We start from the raw sequence: 17,079 nt of genomic DNA, 5'->3' as shown, positions 1-17,079 counted from the left end.
TAATGTTCTCGTCTTATATGCCCTTATTTGTTTTGTTTCATCTTAGCATAAAGAATGTTTCTGTGTTGTTGAATTGCTTTGATTCCTTTCTCAGAAGGCCTCTCTGAGGAAGAGCAGAGACAACCGTTTTCAACAGGGTTATCGCTCAGCAGAAACCTCTGCATCCTTGACTTGCTAGATAGCTATAAAACCGTCGCCGCGAAGATGTACAACTTGCTCTGCTTTACCCTGTGTCTGGGACAGAATAATCTAGTGCAAGATACCATGTGTCTTAGTTAGTAATTGTCATTAGCACTGCAACTAAGTGATGAAGTGTTTTGCCCCCATCCCTTAAGAGTTGCAGTGTTCTCTGTGATAGGGACTCCGAAAGTAATAAAAAGAGGGGAGCGGACAAATGTGTTTTCAGAGCGGTTGGAGATTTGTGACTGGAAACACATCTCTATCCGTTCTCCTCGAGAGACAAAAATAATCTAACTCTCTTGTCTTTTCTGTGTTTGTTTAATTTGTCTTTAATAGATGTCAAACCTGACAAATATTTTCCGAAACCTTAGACTTAGACTGACTTTATTGTCATTTTGCATGCACAGGGTGTATACAGAACGAAATTTCGTTGCATACGGCTCAGGACAATGTTTTGAGGTTCCAATGTTGTGAGGTTACTCCAGAATAAAATAAAATACAGTATAAAATATGAATACCTTGGGGTATATTCTGAGTGAAGACGTATGCGAGATGTCCCTCGTTAATCTACGATTCTCCAAGAAGATGAAAAATAGGGTGAAAAAAGTTGAGCTCCAGTTTCATGGTCATAACAGAAAGTTATTATACATATGCAGATTTCATCAAGACTTCATTAGGTAGATTCATCATTTATGTGCCTAAATAAAACTACCCTGGAGTACCTAAAGGTTGTTCAAAGAGCCTCTATCTGGTTTTTGATATCAAGTCATCCGGGTTTTCAAGTCACATAGCTTCTATTTGACAGAAAAGTTACAATGGCTTTAGAGTACAACATAAGATAGTTTTTTGTTTTTACTGTGCTCTAAATGAACAAGCAGTCAGCAACAGCAGCTCCATGACTGTAGAATTAGAAAGATTCTGAACTTCCCAATCTATTCATTGGTATTTCAATGGGAAAAAACAGCAATGTAAAACCCAACAGCTTCCACTTAATCTGAAGAAAGTAGAAAAATCTTCTATTTTTCCTGGTTTACAATGGGGTAAACAAGTAAGCTCAGAAATGCTACGGCACCAATCTGTGTACCAAGTATGTTTGCACTTATTTAAAGGCCTGTTTCAGTTTATAAAATGTTGCACACAGCAACTTATTTATGAATGTGTTCCTCAGTAAATGTGTTCCTGAAAAATTTCAGTATTAGTCAATGGAAATTACAGCCTGCTGGGTCTCTCTCTATAAACAGATTTGATGTTTAAATTAAGAACACCACTTTAAGGTGAAAGCAGTAACATTGTGAAAAAAGATGTCAGAAGCTGTAGACTAATATGTCTGCCCATGGGGATGAGTGAATGTTTTTTAGATGTCATAATGCCTCTCTGATTGTGTTTGCCTTTGGTTTTATTTCTGTGCTTTAAACTTACAAGTTTCTCAAACAGACCCGAAAAAGAAGGACCTTTTCATGCATATTTGGCAGCAGTATTCCTCTGAGCTGCCAGAGAGCCACATTCTTTTTATGGAATAGAAGGAGGCAAAAAAAGAGAAGAAAGAAAGGAGACATGAGCAAAAGAAGGAAAGAAAGAGGGAAAAGCTTCACATACCACAACTCCCCAAACTCAACAATCTATTTGGTTCGTTTAGACGACCTCACAGTCTGTCCAGCTACCAGACCACATTCCATAAATGAGCAACGCACAAACTTGCATTATATCCTGCATTAAGTTAGTAGCAGATGATGTATAAACTACTTTATTCAACATGTACGTGCTATTATCAAACAAAAAACTGGACGAAAGACTGAACGGTGACTGTTGGTTGAAAATGACTCGTCACAAAACCACAGAGTTCAGTAATTTCATTGTGACAAGCTTCTTTCTTTGGAGCTATATCAAAAATGCCAACTACCTTTCCATCCACTGTTCTTGTTTACATGTTTAAAAAAAGTTTACATTTACTAGCATAATATTATTGTATGTACAGAGTGGTTTCCACAAAGGTTTTTATAACTAATAGCAGAGCCATCCATCTATGCTGAAACAAATGTCCCATTAATGCCAGGGTCCAGACACCAAGTGCAAGTTCCAAGTCATGCGGTCTAAACTTTCACAGACTTGGCCTTCCTCTAATATTTATCTGTGCATATTCACGACCACAGAGAGTCAGATTAACTGACTGCGGTGCAGAAGTGTTTCCTGTTTTGGGCTCAGCCACATCCACAGACGTTCTGCAGTCCCTCACCGGTCTTGGCTGCTGCTGCCCACACGTTGGTTGCTAAGTCATAGTTTTGTTTAAAGATCCTTGATCATGAGGGAGACAATTACAACACATCCCTCATAATTTTGTTCTGTATTATTTTGTTTTAGTAATGCAGACTTAGTGCCGTTCTCATTTTGTGGCTTCTTCAGACTAGATGGAGGAATATTACTACAGATCTACAGCCTTGGCTCAGCCAGTAGCCGCATAAAGAGCCAAAAGCACCACAATTTAAAACAGAAATCCTTAAATAGTTATATGATAACTTAAATACCCTTTGAAATAAATATGACGAATACTTTAATGTATTCGTTTAATGTGCAAATCAGTTCAAATTTGAACAGTGTGCTAAAAATATAATAATTTCAATACTTATTTAAACATTTCATGGCCCTCATCAAAGTCAGGTGTTTTTTGAGTTTTAAATAGAAAGTAAAGTTAGTCAGCCCGGATTTATGTACCTTAACTTAAGATACATCAATCCAAAGAATTAAATTCTTCAGATTGAATTCTATTTTGTTTTTTGGAGAGTTTTCCTTGTTTTTAGTGGTGTCTTAGTTTAAAATAAAATCTCTCCTGGCTTCCGGACTTGGGTCACCCTGCGAATCCACTTAACTTGGAGTCTCTATTTCCATCACAACAGTTTAATCTGTAAGACTGAGTAGAGTCTCGCAGGTCGCCAGCATGCCTTAAAATCTCCATTAAGCATAGGATAAACCAACAGACAGCAATCCTTCCCAAGAATTATTCCAGACGCAGCGTAGGTGTGGTGCCCACATAAAAATAGACAGACTTTATTAAACAGGTTCTATGTAAAATACTTTTTTAAACCATTACTAAAAAAAAAGGATTAGTAGCAAGAAGTTAACTTCAAATTTGACTTCTTGAAGCATAAGAAACTTGGTAAATTCTTTAAGCTTTTCAATCATTTGGTCCAGATGTTTTGCTGGGGCCCCTCTATGACTGATGTTGTAAACTATAATGACCCCATGCTCAAGGCTTGACAGTGTCAACATAAGTTGTCCAACCTGACTTCATGAACCCAGTGACCTGAGCTTTAAGTGGGTTGAACATAACCGAGATCTAGAACAAAAGCGCAAGCAGGGGTTTCCAGGAGAATTTCCTCCTAATTTGAGAGCAGCCCCTGCTTAGAGAGTAAAATGTAAAACTATATCTATACTTGGATCACTTTTACAGATACTGTTAGAAATTGTAAAAAACAAACAAACATATGTGTATCATATTTGAATCTCTGTTTTTAAATTTTACTAGAATAGTTATAACAAGTTATTTATTCTCCTATTGAGTAACCCTCATACAATATTTCACAGTCTGCACATCATCAAAAGAAAGACTGCAGAAATATGGTGCAGTCTTTAGGTTGGCAAAACGTGGCTTCTGTTCTCACATCCCTCTTGTTTTTCACACCTCACCCTCAGAGATATTGACACTGGGCGTGAGAACCTGGTTTGAGCCAGGAAACACTGATTCATAGAGCCAGCCTTATGACAGTGGGCGGCTAAGCATCTTTGCACCACATCTAGAAGATAAAAAATAAATGAGTTACATCATGTTTATGGTGCTAATCTGTTCTCTTTTTTTCAGTTTCAAAATAGTCACAAATTGGCATAATTGTTTGTGAAACATCAAAAAGCAATAGATATAATCACTGTGTTCTCTTATATAAGCCTACATATTTTATATTTTCTGAACAATCTATTCTATTCTTTGGATTGAATTTTATATGTCAAACAGAAAGAAATTCACTTGTTATGGAGAAATCATATATTTCTCTGTTGATTGCCTTATAGAGTCCCACAAGACTCCGTTCTTGAAACAGCTATGTTCACATTTTATAGTAAGGATTTGTCAAATATTTGCAGATATGTTGATGTCCAAAGAATGATTTTAATAACAAAAACTGTCCAAGACACATCTTTGATTGTTACATAGACTCTAAATCACATACAGGATGGTCTTTTACTTAATACTTTTGCTGTACTATAACCAAGAATATGTTATTGTGGCAGTATTGCTGAATTGTGATGATCATATCCACTGATTAATTTTCCTGACACTTTTCTTACCATAATGTCCCCATGTTGCTCCAGACTGCCAAACTTTTTCATCCTCAATTCTACACCCAATAAGATTGTAATGCTGATGCCTTGCATCTTTATTCTATACTTTTCCACATGTTGATTATTGTATAACCGGTTGGTCATTCTGAAATCAATTTAATCATAAAATAACATAAAATCCGTTCAAGAAAGCTTTAAAAGCTGTTATTTAAAAGTCTTTGTCATAGCACCTTTTGAACATTTTGGAAAAACTTTTAAAAATTTCACTCATTTTAAATATGTTTGCTATATAAATAAGCTTTTATAAGGACTTTCTCCACCCATTTTAGAGTTTGTTTTAGTTTTTTTTAGGACTGGCAAAGGGGCTTTAAGGGTGTTTATATTCTATCTTTAAAGGCTCATTATAAATTACATACAAAGAAACATCTTATCTGAGCATTAAACCTTTGTGTATTTAACACTATTGTGTTGTTAGGCATTGTTGTCTTCAGTCTGTGTGGGTTTAATGTGTTTTTTTAAATACATTTTTTAATGTAATACTAACCACCTGTCTGACAAGTTTAAAGGATTTCACTATGTTCATTTATTTGCACTCTCATTTAAATCAATAAATTAAATTAAAATATGGCACAAAATGTTGTGTTGAGGCTCTGATTCTCTATTCCCACATACCTCAACATCCTGCAGGCTGAAGTCGTTCTGGTCTTTAAAGTTAGCGGCCCCGACACTCAGCTCCATCAGCATCTTGGCAATCTCAGGCTTTATTGCTGCAGTCAGCCTGCTGGCCGCCTCCATGACGTGTTCCTGCACGTCCTTCAGTTGCATAGCTGCTTTGGAATAGTGAGAGTTCCTGAACACACTGCTGAACAGGTCTGTAAGGAAGGCGCTGGCCCTGCAGAACACGTTGAGAGCATCCAGATATTTGGAGATGCCTTGCTGGATGTCGGCAACAGCGGTCGTGGTGCCAGAGCCAGGTGGGTGGCAGCTGCCAGGAATGCCCACCCCAGTGCCCATGGGTGAAGAAGTCAGAGAGGCGCTCAGGGTCCGGCTCAGCTCAGGCATCTGGTACTGCTGGTGCTGCTGCACTTTCTGCTTGGACCCGCCAAGCAAAAAGCGACGCTTGTAGTCCATTTTACTTTCCTGTGCACTACAACAATACATAGGTGGTGCAACAGCACCGGAAGCTCCTGTCTTTCGTCGTCTGTTTTCCACAGAAAGCAGTCTGGGCCAGTCTCACAAAAACACTGAGTCCAAGAGTCCTTCAACTGGTCAAGTTAAGTCGAAAGACAGCTCAAGAATTCCACCTGCCAGAGGTTCATCTCAGTGTGCCTTGTAAAGTGGCAATAAAAAAAAATAAAATAAAAAAGTGTGATTGAAAGCCAACAGGCTGAGTAAAATGTTTACATGCAGCCCTGCTGCAGATTCTTCATGCCTAGCTTAGAGAACAAGACACACCCCAGCCTCTCGGTTTCCAGCTTAAAAAAAACAACTATCATAATAGAGAAGGAAAGGTATCACAGCAGAGTTTTAAAGTGCATTAACTTTCCTTCAGAATGGGAAAAATATTTCTAATACAGTATACAACATTCACATATGTATTTACATATATAATCTTATACCAGCTTTACACTAGTAAAAGTAGAAAACTCGTTTAAAAGCCGAAAGCAAAAAATGCATTCATGGAAAAAGACACACTGGTCAACAGCACAAAGGGGAAAATGACAATTCTTAAAAAAGCGAATAAATTCTGGAGTCAGAAGATGTGACTGTTTTGTTTTTAGTGGGAAGCAAAAAGGCAGACAGATCCAGTCCGTCTCAAATCCTTTTCACGAAGCAGGACGCTGCAGGCAGTGAGCGTGCGGCCAGCTGTTGGCTCTGTCTGCCTGTCTGAAGTCTCCCAGAAGCGTCCCGGTGTGTTCCCCGTCTGCTGGCTGAGGTAGATATTACCCACGGAGGAAACAAGTGTGCTTCCAGATCTTGCCGTTTTCTGCGGATGCAGATTAGAGCGATGAAAGCACAAATGTATCTGTAAGGCCTCTAGGTCATCTCCTGAGGGAGGAAAAGGCAGAGCAACAAAAGATAGGGTTAGCATCAAGTCAGAGAGGAAGGATGAGCTTCATCTCATCTGCTTCACTGGTGCATTAAAAAAACCTCATACACTCGAAAGGTCATTTTCAAAGTAATAAGAAATATTAATTATGTAATCACAATTATGAGTCAGAAAACACACTTGTAAATATGATTTATGGACAGCTTGTATGAAAAAATACTTTTAGAAAAACAGAACTGAGATAAATGTCTGACATGGATGGAAACTCTTTATTTCAATGACAATACAGTCATCCATTTTCATCTATTTTGCAAGAGTTTTGTTCCCTTTTTTTGCTGTAAGACAAAACACACTTCTCATATTTCATCACATTGTTGGCCACCAATCATTCAACATTTTATATCTAAATTCACAATATAACAACTTTCTATAGAGAACCACAACAAATAATTCGAATCTACTGCAATATAATGTAAATTCTATAGTTTTGCTTTAATAAACAATGAGGTATACAGCAGAACGGATTAAGTCCTAATTCTCTGAGCGCTGCAGTAATATCTTATTACAGCTGTGGTTTTAATGTTGTGCATTTCTAGACGATTACTAACATCTTTTTGCATCTCTGCAAGAAAAAAAAAACTTTCAAGCACTGTCTAATTTAGCAGAAAGCAGCTGCAGAGACATTCCTGCAAGACACCATTGTTGGAAATCACTGTGGGGTCTTTGAGTTTTACATAGTGGGAGTCACAATACTCCCATTCTCACTCATCCATCTCACTCTGACCTCTTCACTTGATTAGAAATATACTACTTTATACTGTCTATACCAAAGGGAGTTTAATCTCCATCCTTTTTTAAAGAAATGCAACTCAAATCTAACAACAAAAAAACTACTTGTAGCAAATTTGAGGTTTGTATGAGTGATGAAAGATTTTCTTAACCAAAAGCTTTTTTCAATGCTGTTCTTTTTCTCTATAGTGCAGATATTTCACTCTTAGTCATACTAAAATATTAGTTAATGGAACTGCAAACCATCCAGTCACCGAACACCAGGGCTTCTCACTCAGTGGAAAACAGACCATTATCTTCAGACGCCATGCTTGGAGCTCCCATGTTTGGGTACAAGTTAGAAAAAGCAACGTGCGTAAAGAGAACACCACCCCAATTTGATAACACCATCCAATGTGTCGTTACTGTGAGCTAAGCAGCTGTGTGGTCGTCCCACATGCGCAACAGCTTCCATTACACATCTCCACCAGAATGCTCCTGACCTCTAAACCTAACTTCCTTTTACAAACAGGGGCTAAGGCAAAAAAAATAAAAAAATCAGGCCACCCTTATCTGTCTGGGACCAGCGCCGAGGGAAACCACTGACCTTTTGAATGGACGGGACAACATGTTTTTTATTGTAACACTGCGTAAGTGTTGCTTTGCATCCCAATTATTATTTTTGAAAGTTCCTTTCCGGATACCTCAGTTACAGACACAATTAACCCTGATGTTATTGTTGTTTTGGTCTGCCTGTGATTCATTATCCAAATACACAGGATGTGCTGATCCAACAGGTCACATTAGTGCCATTATATATTTTGACAAAACGTAGATCAGATATCAAATGAATGCAATGCTTCAGGTTACAATGTTTTTTCATGTATTCAGAGGACCTTTTCCAATATAACTATGTTGCAGCTGTACTACAGCAATATCCTTTTCATTATATCCTAAAATTATTTATTAAAACTAGACATCTTTAAACTGATGATCCAAACAAGGACAGGAGTGTGTGATGGATAATACTGTAAAGGCATACCAAGGTGTCAGAAGAAAATTCTGACTATTTTTAAAAAAAACTGAGAACATTACCACCAGATTTCTACTGGAAGTATCTTTCAGCTTTGATAAAGCTGAAAGATACTCTATAGATAAAACAAACAAACAGCTAAAAGATTTAAAACATTCACATAATTAAAACCAACATATCTACATAATAAACACTTAAAACTGATTGCAGTAGCTGCAAAATCTGGATTTTTATTTTCCTGCCAGGACATTGACAAAAATTAATGAGCAGGGCGTGCCGTGGTGGCGTAGCGGTTAGCGCGACCCGTATTTGGAGGCCTTGAGCCCTCGACGCGGCCGTCGCGGGTTCGATTCCCAGACCCGACGACATTTGCCGCATGTCTTCCCCCCTCTCCTTCCCTGTTTCCTGTCAGCCTACTAACATATAAGGGACACTAGAGCCCACAAAAAAAAAAAAAATTAATGAGCAATTATTAAGGTGGTTGACAATTCAACTTAAAGGATTAGCAATTTAGGTACAATTACTAAGAAGTTTATTCTGAGACTCAGGGCAGCTATCTGGTGCAAGACTGCAGGCCTCTTAATCCCTAGGATTACAGGCACAGCCAGAATCTGCAAGGTGCCCCACAATGCCTGCTGGTTGACATAGTTAATAGGATATTAGCCTTCGCAAGGTAAACAGTAAACCAGAGCAGAGAGAGCCAAGAGCAATGAACTCTATATTTTACACATTCCCCAGATAAAAAATAATATCAAGCAAATAATAAATAAAAGATAAGTTATTCCTGTTGTCAAACATTAACGTACATTTATATGATTGGTTTAATCTAACAAATGGTTTTGACGATACAGTAGTGTCACCTCCACCATGAGAGGATAATCTTACAATGAAAAATAAAAAAATTCAAGCCATCAAACACAGAGAGATAACACACAACACACTTGGTAAGAAAATATAAATAAAACAATTCCCAACAACAACAACTCATAAATTTGAAAGGCTGTTAAAGCACCTGTCACCTGAGCCATTGTTGAAGATCAATCAAAGCAGGTAACCCTGGGACACATGTTTGTTCAAAAGGGGAAAACAAATCATGAAATGTTCAGAGTTCTAGCCCCTTCATGGTCACAGACACACAAACCACTCTAACATGTGGCAAACAATCTTCAGCTAACAATGTTAGCTAATCTTAAAAAAAAATAAAAATACACACCCAGTTTTATTACATGGTTCACAGCTTTAACAATCTAAGCCACAGTCCATTAAGCTTGAACACAGCAAGATTTCTGTTGTGAAGGGAACTCTACACTTCCTGTAGGTAACCTTATTAGAGAGTGTCAGTGGTCTACATTTCCAGCATTAATACAAAACCTCGTTAGCAGAGGTTATCCCTTAACAAGAAGACATGGTATCAATATTAATGAAGCCTCTTGGCTTCTCAGAATTGCTCTGCTGTCTGCCAGCCTCCTGTTGCAGAGCTCACACCCAAACAAACACGTGTGATGGCAGCGTCTCTGTGGATGCGCTGGAGCATTGCCAGCCCACTTCAACATCCCTCCTTGAACTGGACTTGCTTGGGGCTAATGTTAGCACTATTTCCCCCACTCACCAACGTACATGTCAGCTGCTCAACTTCAACAGGAAGGGGGCTTAGGTTTCCTTCAGCCAGCTCCCTGTCGCCACCAACAAAAACGTCAAGCATAGAGTGACACTGGATATGGATATAAATATGTAGTAAACCCTGTACCAAGAATGATTTCCTCCTGCTTAAACATATAGGTGTCTGCTTAAAGTAGTGCAAGTCTAGCAACAAGCTTCAAAAATGTCTGAGGGCACCGAAAGGCTTGGTCCTAACCAAGACTGCCTGACAAAAAACTGATAAAATTAGATGTGCACTAATTAACTCATCAGAAATGATTTGCAAATTTTCTCCTCATCGATTGGGACTACTTTCTATTATCTAATGATTATAAATCTGAGCAAACAATGATCAGGGGCTCCTCAGGGATGATCAGATCACGGAGAACTACATCATCTCTTTTAGTACGTATGCTGAGAACGGAGACACTGATTTCAGTATCTCTAGGCCTGTTATGACAACAAATATCCCTAGAAGTTAAATTGTTGTTTTGAGACCATCTTCAAGTAACATATTGATAATGACATAATGCAAATAAAAAGCACACACAACCGAAACCATAAGTAAGATGGATTATAATGCCTCAGCAAACAAAATTGATCTCCAAAGATATGAATAATCACAATGGAAGTTGAGCTCATTGTAATTTTAATTGATTAATTGCAACAGGCTTAAGTGCCATCTAATACAATCAGTCATTGTGTCCTTAATATTAAAGATGAGTCAAAATTTTCTCCCATTTAATGAAGACGGAAGTCGCTAATATTGTTTCCATTAGTGAAGGATAGAAATCAGCACAAAACTAAAGTCAAGGAGTCTAAATCTGGACAGTAGCCAAATATGTTAAATATTGTAACGTAACTGTAAAAGATCAATTTGTCAGCTGCAACCTGTCAGATTATTAAACACCATGAAATTGTATCACAATAGTTCTTAAATTTCTGCACCCCTTGTTTGTTGAAATGTAGGTTTTAAAACCCTGTTGTTTTAAATGAGGTTTAAAAACGGTGCCGAGTTGCTTATTAAGAGTTGCTTGTCAGGTATGACTCATCGAGACCCCTAAAGACATCAGAGACCTGTTAACCTAGTTTTTCCAGGACTAGAAATGCTCCTCAGCTCCAAGCTTATGTACGGCTGTTAAGTCACAAGAAGGTGGCCTCATAGGTGGAGATGGGGCAGCTGTTACAAATGCTGACAGCTTCTTATCCATCTGCCACTGTGAGGCAAACACAAGCCCTCAGATGATTTAACCACAGGCCCAACATTAGCTCTCTCATGAAGTCTATTTTGGCCTTCACGGGCAAAACAGCTGCCATAGAATCCACACTGCACTGTTTTTAGATGCTGCAATAGGTTCAGTTCAAAGTAAAAAAAAAAAAAAAAAAGTTCTCCTCTACATCTGTTGTCAATGAAGCAAAGGAATGCAATTCCCCAGAAGCCTCTTCATGTGGATTCAAACAAACACAAAAAAGCAGTGAAGAAGAAACATTAAGTGTGAAACCTTGCTGCAAAGTATCAACATCAGAACAAATATGCATCAATGTAGTAACTAGGTTTGGAAAGAAAAGGCAGAAAGATGGGGATATTTGGCAAGAGAAGCTTTACTGAAGGAATTCGGAGCACAAAAAAGGTCACAGTAAAGTCTGACAATCAGCAGACAGGTCAAGGGGGTCAGTCCAAATGACAGGACAAGTGCCGTGAGCAACTGTGTGACAGGAGTGGAGCCAGGCTCCTTCTTGCCCACAAAACACAAGGAGTGTATTGTGGCAGGTCCAGTCTCCTCATACCAGCACATAGAAAAAAAAAAAACAGACTTGTACATGCAGCTGCACAACTTTGTGAGAAGACAAGAAGGAAAAGGCTTTGGCTGCTATAAAATATTAAACAAGAATTGATTTTTTTGTAGTCAGCGTTGTGTTTATTCTGGATTTTGGTTTCGACGCTTCTTGTCCAGATTTGGTTTTACTCAAACAACAAATTCTGCTTTTATCTGATATTTGTCTTGCAGTTTGGAACTAAAAATATATTTCTTGAAGCTCTCTGATCCCAAACCCGTTCCACTTGCTTTTAATGAAGCTCAACCTTCTTTTTTTTTTTTTTTGGTAAACTACAGACAAAATCAAGAGTGAAACTGTTTGTAGTGCTGCAAAAGACCAATGCACATACTAAAACAAGTCTATCTGTTGAACATATTCAGCTTTTATTTAGTAAATAACAATAGACTAGCAAGGAATAGTACGTAGTACAATTGACAGGGGCACAAAGGGAAACCACCTGATAACGTCTCATCAGATTTGAATCAAGCTGAATATTTGAATAAAGCATAAATGTCTTTCAGCATTCACCAGTGAGCAAACAGAATAATCTCTGATATCCTCTCTAAATAGCGGTGTACAATAGAGTGTGCTTAGCATGCTCAACCAGTGGATTTCAACAAGTGAGAGCTGTGATGAAAGGCTCTGACGTCAAATCCATTCATGAAAGTCTGGTGGTAGCCTATGGGGATGAAAATGCTTCCCTTAGCCTATATCGAGCAGGCTATATTCTGGAGTTACAATTCGTGTTGCATTCCAGCCACCAGGGAGCTATATTTTTAACCAGCACAAAACTAGACTGCTGATGTATTCTTACACTTTCTTAAAAGCCTAGTGAATCACTAAAGACTAAGGAATTTATAAGCTCCATTGACTTTTGCTGAGCCCGAACTCAAATATGCTCAAGAAAAAGCATAAACGCCGCAGTGTTTACTGCAGGGGTTAATAAAGATAAGCATCACATTCTCTGAGAGCAGCCCTGATTTTTGTTCTGCAGTATTCGGTCATCTCCGATGCACGAGCAGTCACGCATTTCTCAGAGAACATTTGACTGCGGGGCAAATAGCCGACCACAAGCTAACACTGAATCGGTCTCCCAGGAGATGAGAGGGAGATTTCCCAGGCCACAAGCCTTCACCCCCCCACCGCCTTATCTTAAACCCTCTTGCTGCTTCACTGTGTGGACTAGTGTCTTCTTTATGCCTTGGAAAATGCTCGTTATGTGAAGGAGTAGGGAGGTATAGAGAGCATTAACCAAAGCTGCAGCCAAAAGGCCCATGGAGGGACTGCAGAGAGCTATGGCTCAGGTTTGACAACCTTCAGTCATGCACTCCACAGGTCAGCTTTTATGATTCCAACCATTTATGGGGCACAACACAGAGAAAGACAACACTCCACATCACCCTGAACACACCTTCACCCCCATACCAACTTTCAAATTACAGTTTAAGGTGGAACTAAAGCCCCTTTAGATCCTAAACATACAGCCAAAGCTACAATAGAAGGGTTTAAAATAAACCATATTTGTATGCTAGAGTAGCACAGTCAAACTCCAGACCTCCTGCTTCTGAATAGCATGTTTATTTCTATGCACTCAATACTTGGTTGAGGCTCCTTTTGCATGAATTAGTGTATCAATGCAACGTGACATGGAGGTGATCAGTCTGTGGTTCGGTGTAATTGACGCCCAGGTTGCTTTGATAGCAACCTTCGGATCATCTGCATCGTTGGTTCTCGTGTCTCATCTTCCTCTTGACAGATCAGGCCAGTTCACTGTCCAATGAATCACAGTCAACAACACCATGGCCATTGAACCAGCTTTTGGTTCCTTTGACTGTGTGGGCAGGTGCAAAGTCCTGCTAGAAAATGAAATCATATCCATAAAGCTTGTAGCAGAAGGAAGTATTAAGTGCTGTAATATTTCCTGGTAGATGTCTGCTGTGACTGTGGACTTTAAGAAAAACACATCATCACGTCATCAACAACAGCAGATGACATGGCACCCTAAACCATCACGGACTGTGGATATTTCACACTGAACTACAGGCAACATGGAAGAACTTTTTCTCAAGACTTCCTAATAACTTTATTTTCATCCTAAAAGAGTAATACGGACCACTAACCAATAGTCGAATTCTTTTCTTTCCTTAGTAGCCGATGTGTGGGATTCGTCTGTTCATCGTGGTTCTTGATGTACAGACTCCAACCTCAGTCCACGCCTTAGAAGCTCCCCCAAATTCTTGAATTTTCCTATTCCTGCAACACTTTCTTCCATCAACTTTTTATGTTCTTTGAACAACCAGCTTTTTTAACAATTACTTTTTGTGGCTTACCCTCCTTGTGGAAGGTAGCATTGGCCATTTTCTGGACATTTGCTTAATCAGCAGTCTTCCCCATGGTTGTGTAGCCTACTGACCCAGACTGAGAGACAATTTAGAGGCTCAGGAAACCTTTGCAAATGTCTGGAGTTAGCTACCTGATTAGGGTGTAACACCATCTGTTTCCTGTATTTAACTTTTTCACAATATTCAAATTTTCTGAGACGTCTTAATAAAACAATGCTTCCTTTAAAACAGTGTTTTCTGGAAGAAGTAATTTTCTGTTGGTAAAAAGATTGGCAAAAGTTAGGAAACCAAATCTGGAACACTTGATTTAGTACTGCTAAGGAATTCAAAATACCAACATAACCTGATTTAACCCCCGTCTCCACTCCATCTCCCACTGCAGAAGTCACCTGTATAATCTTAAACCGTGCACAAACAATGACACTAGAAAGCTCCTTTGTTTAAGGAAGCATCCCTGGAACTCCACCCGAGGCAAGCGCAAACAGTAATCTTGTGACTCTATGTTGACTTCCTCACACATGCATCCGGATTGAATATAAGACTGAGGAAAAGTGTCACTTCCAGTCGTATCACATGCTGGTGGAAAAACATGAGGCTGAGCAGCACTCCAATAGCTAACGCTGGCCTAACCTTTCAGATGACTGTGCCACCAAACACACTGAGCTTAAGCAGAGACAGGAATTTTACAGAGCCAAGCACGAACTTCCATGACGACACAACTAAGCCAGATGTCAACACAAGCAGTACGCTCGTGGCTTTTATGGAGGTGCACCAGCTTTCCAAACCCAACAAAAACAAGGAAATGCCTCCATCTTTAACAGTTTTATCTCATGCTAAATCTAGGTGTTTCCTTTTGGCATCAATTAAAACTACAACTGATACGGTTAATATAGTATTAAACTAAATTTAGTCTAAAAGCAGAAACGTTATAACAGGCCTTAGACTGACCAGGCAACCTCACAGTCATTTACTTTTTGACAGTGGGAGGAAGCTGGAGTATCTGCATGGTGGCACAGTTAGCACTGGCGAATTACAGCAAGAAAGTCCAGGAATCAGATCCCTGCCAGGACCTTTCTGTGTGCCGTTATTCTCTCCATGCATGAATATATTCTTTCAATTATAAAAATGTTAACTAAATCAATTCTTCAATATCTGTTAGAAAATCATAGCTGCTTGAAATAACCAACATTTCCTTAAAACAACTAAAAAAGAAAAATCTGCAACCAGTATAATCACAAGAAAGCTCCTAGGTCTAGATTTAAGGTGTTGGCTTAAACAAGATTCTTGTGTTATAATTACCTCAAAAAGAAAATTTACTGTATTGAAACAAATGTTTAAAATAAAAAATGTGTTAACTGGACATAGCTGTTTTAATTTAAAGCAGAAAAGCGACAATTACTCTTTCTACAACAAGCATGTTTATGCTTAGGATAATGTTATCAATGACATTTGTTTATTTTAACTGATACAAAAGCTTGGATACAACAAATAAATATTTTCTAAATTTAGCAGTTTTGAAATTAATAAGCTTATTGCTCAGAATATTACACTTTTTTCAGTTCTGCTCTTCAAAGGGCAAGAAGTACAAAAACCAACATTTAACATTTAGAGACTTTACTAGAAATACATGTACAACTTTGGTAGACTTTTTGTTATACAAAAACAAACTATTATGCAATGTTTAAAGTGCAAATACAAAACTAGAGTGAAAACTAAGAAAAAAAACTTACTAAAAACCCAAAAGTACAAAGAAAATTAGTTTCATAAAAACAAAATGGTGATGGTGGCAATCATTTGTTAGTTAAGTAGTACATAAGATATAAAGTGAAATCACACAAATCAGAATTAATTTTCAATTCCGCAAGTGAGAAATCTAACCTCATACAGAGAAGATTATTTAACTCCAAATTGTCACATGAACCCAGTTTACAAGTCCTATTGACTGCATCACAAGTTACTAAAACAGTAGCTCTAATCTCCAAATGGTTAATCAGTCCACTAACCAAGGCTTTTACCCTAAAAATAAGACATGATGGGTGGGGGTCTGTGTTATTTTGCAACTGTAAATATTTTAAAACAACAAACTTTCTCATTTTTTCAGCCAACTAATCAGAAAGTCCACACAGTTGGAGAGAAAACTTCTGTCAGTTTGGCATCTCATTAAATGCACTTTATTATGCCATAGAAAATGTTCCACAGAAAATTTTAAGTTTTGAAACCTTGGAATACTTTGATACTGGCCCATGCATAGTCTGTAACAACCGGTGGATTTTCAATAACTCCACTTCAACCACACCCCACATGGTGTGAAGAAAAACTAAAATAGATTCTACAACTCCACAAATAATTTCATCCGCATATGCAACTGCTTCAAATGCAGAACTAACACTATTTGCACATTTCTAAGATATGCTCTGCATTATTCTTCGCAGTAGGGATATGTGAAAAACAGCCCCCCAAAAAGTCCATAAGCGTTGTGGGGCACATTCCAGATACCGATCTATGATATCGGCGCATATTTCAACACCTGTACGGTACTGCTGCTCTCTACATGTGACTTAAACCAGCAAGGGCACTCCCACGACAACACCACCTAATGCTTCGGTGTAATCCTAAATCTTCAGCTAAGCACAAGACCAACTATTTTGTTAAACTTGTTCAAATTCCAACGTTTCTTTTGCGACAACATCACTATTTAGCAGGACGATGTGAGAGAATCCCCTCAAGCGCTCCAAGCCGGTTTCACCGAAACTCTCTGGGATGACATGGAACCAGTCATGGGAAGACTATGTCGCAGCTATTAATAAGGCATTTTAACGCCCTAAATGCAGTGTCGCCGGGAAGGCTGCTGCGGTATCAGTGCATCATTGGGACAACCGTTTGAAGAGGCAGTGACAGCGGAACGCCGAGGCCTACACACA

The 17,079-nt window shown here is 38.6% G+C and overlaps 1 protein-coding gene across 1 annotated transcript in view; it reads right to left on the bottom strand.

Annotated features, from left to right (window-relative positions):
* The window catches only part of kiaa0355 (KIAA0355 ortholog), a 34,192-nt gene that overhangs the window by 16,164 nt on the left and 949 nt on the right, over positions 1 to 17,079 (bottom strand). The window contains exon 2 of the mRNA XM_023332098.1: positions 5,182 to 6,558. Coding sequence (XP_023187866.1) covers positions 5,182 to 5,670 — 489 coding nt within the window. The 5' untranslated portion in view covers positions 5,671 to 6,558. The remainder of the gene's footprint in view (positions 1 to 5,181; positions 6,559 to 17,079) is intronic.

This window comes from Xiphophorus maculatus, chromosome 4, assembly GCF_002775205.1.
Source record: "Xiphophorus maculatus strain JP 163 A chromosome 4, X_maculatus-5.0-male, whole genome shotgun sequence".
Classification (NCBI taxonomy): domain Eukaryota; kingdom Metazoa; phylum Chordata; class Actinopteri; order Cyprinodontiformes; family Poeciliidae; genus Xiphophorus; species Xiphophorus maculatus.
This window is presented reverse-complemented; position numbering and strand designations above follow the sequence as displayed.